Here is a 3,413-nt window from a genome sequence, read left to right on the forward strand (position 1 = left end):
GGTAATTATCTTACGTTTACTACGGATGAGCTTTCGAATGGTGACCAACGAAGAGATATCACCATCGACGTTCCTGACAAACAAGTACCACGATGAACTACGTTGTATGCAGTGAGCGACCGACGTGAAAAGAACAACATATTTGCTCAAGGAGGTCAGCGAGTGTCGGCAAATTGTCCAGTATTACTTCGAATCATCGACGATTCTACTATTGGCATCTCCTTGGTGTTGATCAGCATCCTTCTCGTCACCTTCGCCTTGATATTGTGGGTACAGCTGAGGGTATGCTGCTACTGCACTCGAGCGGCATTTATCCCAGCTCGGCCCGAACTCGCAAAAGTCCTGCGGGAGTCCGCAGATCTAACAGCATACGCACGATCTCGACGAGTCTCACAACAGAATCTTACTGAACAATAAGACACTTCAACTCCAGAGGCGGGCATTGGGCTGTACTCAGTGTACTCCTTATATGGCAGGATATCGTTGCGGAGAGTCAGCAGCTGTTCCTCGGATAACGGTAGAATGGTAGACATTACGATTTCAAACAACTGGAGGATGAATACATTGTCACATTAACCGCTATTCTTATATTCATTTTCTAGGAAATGTGTTTAGAATTTCAACACAGTTTTAACTTAAAACCATCCATTGAAGTGAACGGAGGTAATACTCTTTCCACAGCCCACTTCTGGTGCGCCAACTCATCGAACCACCTGCTCAACTACAGCGTCTCTCGATTACGTCCCAGGGTGGGAATACGTATCATCGCTTGACCGCTGCGCCACTAAATTCAGCGCTCGCCACAATTTCCTCCATCGAAGTGTGCTACTCCTTGCTCGAGATGCGGTTATCGAAACTTCGCAAATCATCGTAGTCGGTTTTCTCGTACCGCGAAATTTTACCGGCCATGTTTCGGAGAGCACAAAATTCTTCCTAGTCGCGGCTCGGTCGACTCAGTATTGAAAGAATTGTTGATAGGGGAGGCGTGCGAGAAACTATTGCAAGGGTGTTCGCAACCAGTGTAATCGACGAACCCTACGTAGTGGATTTGGGCTGTGCTGTTGCAGCACGTCCCTTTTTGTCCTTCCTGAGATCGCTCTCGCATGTCCACCGAACTAATGCAGTGTTCATCGCCGAGCACTCGTGGTGAGATCTCATCGACACCATCGCTGACATAGGATGTCGAGCATGAGTCTATTGATGCAGTATATCGTCGTTCAACGTAGCCGAGTCGCAGAAGAGCGCGAGAGAGAGCCAGAGAGAGCAGCGTAGAGTGCGTAGATGAAGAGAGCTGTCAAGAGCGGCGTCGTGAGAGCGTAGAGACGAGCTTGCGGGTCTGAGCGCCGAGGAGATCCAGGAACGGGCTGATGCTGAGAAAGCCGAGTGGATTGCTGAAAAGGAGCGGAGCGAGGCGCACATGCAGGCGTGCTATGACGAAGGCAATCCAATCATCGCTTTCAACTGTGGCTTTACCGATCAAATGCAGGAAAAGGAGATAACGTCCTTAGCGAAACAGTTGCAGTTGTCATACAATACACTCAAGCGGTCGAAGGAGTCCTGCGTGCAGTTCCATTTGGTTGGGATGGATTCTGCTCTGGAGACTCGATTGCACCCACAGGGTTACGAGAACTGGAAGGTTCATATCGACAAGGGCCCTTACTGGGACACATTTGCTGGGCACGATATTGTAGTACTCACCCCTGATGCTGTAGAAGACCTGGAGGCGGTTGAGAAGGATAAGGTGTATGTAATAGGGGGGCTTGTTGATCGCACCATCGCCAAGAATGAGACCTTCAGCCAAGCCAATAGGCTTGACCCAGCACCGGCGGCCGGGGGGAGCATAGTAATGCGAAAACTACCAGTACGAGAGTATCTACCCAATGTCACACTGCCGGTATTGAATATCAACACTGTTGTTGAGATTTTGTTGGCCGTTCTGAAAAAAGGAAGTAGTGCGTGGAGTGAGGTTTTGGAGAGTCTAGTACCACAACGGAAGCAACTTGGTGCGGGTGAGGGTCGGAAAGCTCGAAGGCTTGAACATAAGCGGCAGAAGCGAAACATTCTCTACGGAGCGGGAGATGGAGCTGATCCGATTGCAAAGGTTTCGGATACGGTGTGGTACGCTGGTAATAACGTGAAGCCCCGAGATGAGGAAAATGAAGATATTGGGACTAAGTTACTGTTTGGGTTTCAGTCTGATGATTCTGATTGATGAGTTAAGTTTTGTGTTGCAGTCAGGAGTCATTGATATGTCAAATTCATTTGGTTCAACGTGGCTACAGGTGGTCGCAACTTGCACGATCGAAGTGTTATTGATTAGCGAGATATCTGTTACCCCATCGCCGCGCTTACTACACGCTATCATGCATTACATGTAATAGCAATACACTTCTCATCCCCTTTGCTAACCGACTGGTACTCCCTACGCAAGCGTCGACTCAAGAGAGATATCACAAGAAACATGAAGATCAGTGTTCTGTCTTATCGTCCTCAGCGTGCTCGATCCGAGCTTGTCCTTCGCTTTCCAGCAGTCTTCTCTCCTTGTCGGCCTCGAGTCTCATCCGACGGCTGCGTCCGTGAAACTTGGCCATATAACGATCCATCTGGACCTCCGTTATGAGCACATCAACTGATGTCGTTTTCCCATCCGAGCTCACTCTCATCGTGTGATCGTATCTACCGTCAAGCTTTCGTTCAGCAGGTGCTGGTCACATAACTCTTACACGGCCTCCGCATATTCGTTGAGGAATTGCATTCGCGCGTTAGTGTCTCCACAAGGCATATCCACGGTGATGACCTTGGTACGCAATCTAGCATTTACGATCTCATCCAACAGATCGGTCAGTAACTGATGAGAAATCAACGAGAGCGGTTGAATTCCATTGATTTGTTCACAGTGTAATGATAATCGAAAGTGTGCTTTTCGTGACCGACATGAATGACCCAGTACTGTACTTTAATTCCGGTGCCATCCTGAGCTGATACAAGAATTGGCTCCTTCGCCTCAGCGTCCTCATGTTGCGCGGCCAAAGCCCTAACGGGGACTGCTCATCCACAAGAGCATCGATCTTACGCATGTAGCTCAACTTCACTGAGCTTGTCGACTTTATTCCAGACTTCGACTATTCGATTCCGGATATGTTCATCAGTGAAGCCACAACCTTTAAGTGACTGTATAACAGCATCATACTAAGAGAACAAAAACAAATTCGTCGAAGCAACGGACTGCGCCCGCCGATTCACCTCTTCGACAGTGGTCTCACTGGACATATCGCGGACGTGTAGGATCACATCAGAATCCACCAACTCCTCTATCGTTGCGTAGAAAGAATCGAACCTAATCCAAGGTTACGGATCCTGGGTGCAAAAACGCTGATTAAGGCTGAGAGGTACAGGAAATGGGGCAAGTCTCT

The 3,413-nt window shown here is 48.7% G+C and overlaps 3 protein-coding genes across 3 annotated transcripts in view; 1 reads left to right on the forward strand and 2 right to left on the reverse strand.

Moving 5' to 3' along the window:
- Positions 1-183: 183 nt before the first annotated feature.
- On the reverse strand, positions 184-533 carry Pmar_PMAR028166 (hypothetical protein; the record flags this gene model as incomplete). The annotated part of the gene is made up of 2 exons (XM_002774117.1): positions 184-360; positions 408-533. The coding sequence occupies 2 exons, from the start codon at positions 531-533 to the stop codon at positions 184-186; spliced, it is 303 nt and encodes a 100-aa protein (XP_002774163.1).
- An 884-nt stretch (positions 534-1,417) lies between these two features.
- On the forward strand, positions 1,418-2,212 carry Pmar_PMAR028167 (tRNA methyltransferase complex GCD14 subunit domain containing protein; the record flags this gene model as incomplete). The annotated part of the gene is made up of 1 exon (XM_002774118.1): positions 1,418-2,212. One exon carries the CDS (start codon positions 1,418-1,420, stop codon positions 2,210-2,212), a length of 795 nt encoding a protein of 264 aa, XP_002774164.1.
- Positions 2,213-2,719: 507 nt separating this feature from the next.
- Pmar_PMAR028169 (gtp-binding protein hflx, putative) overlaps positions 2,720-3,413 on the reverse strand; it is a gene marked incomplete at both ends in the record, with an annotated part of 2,481 nt that continues 1,787 nt past the window's right edge. Inside the window, 4 exons of the mRNA XM_002774119.1 lie at positions 2,720-2,848; positions 2,896-3,034; positions 3,074-3,189; positions 3,244-3,337. Of these exons, the coding sequence (XP_002774165.1) occupies positions 2,720-2,848; positions 2,896-3,034; positions 3,074-3,189; positions 3,244-3,337 (478 nt within the window). The remainder of the gene's footprint in view (positions 2,849-2,895; positions 3,035-3,073; positions 3,190-3,243; positions 3,338-3,413) is intronic.

This window comes from Perkinsus marinus, assembly GCF_000006405.1.
Source record: "Perkinsus marinus ATCC 50983 genomic scaffold scf_1104296958686, whole genome shotgun sequence".
Classification (NCBI taxonomy): Eukaryota; Perkinsozoa; order Perkinsida; family Perkinsidae; genus Perkinsus; species Perkinsus marinus.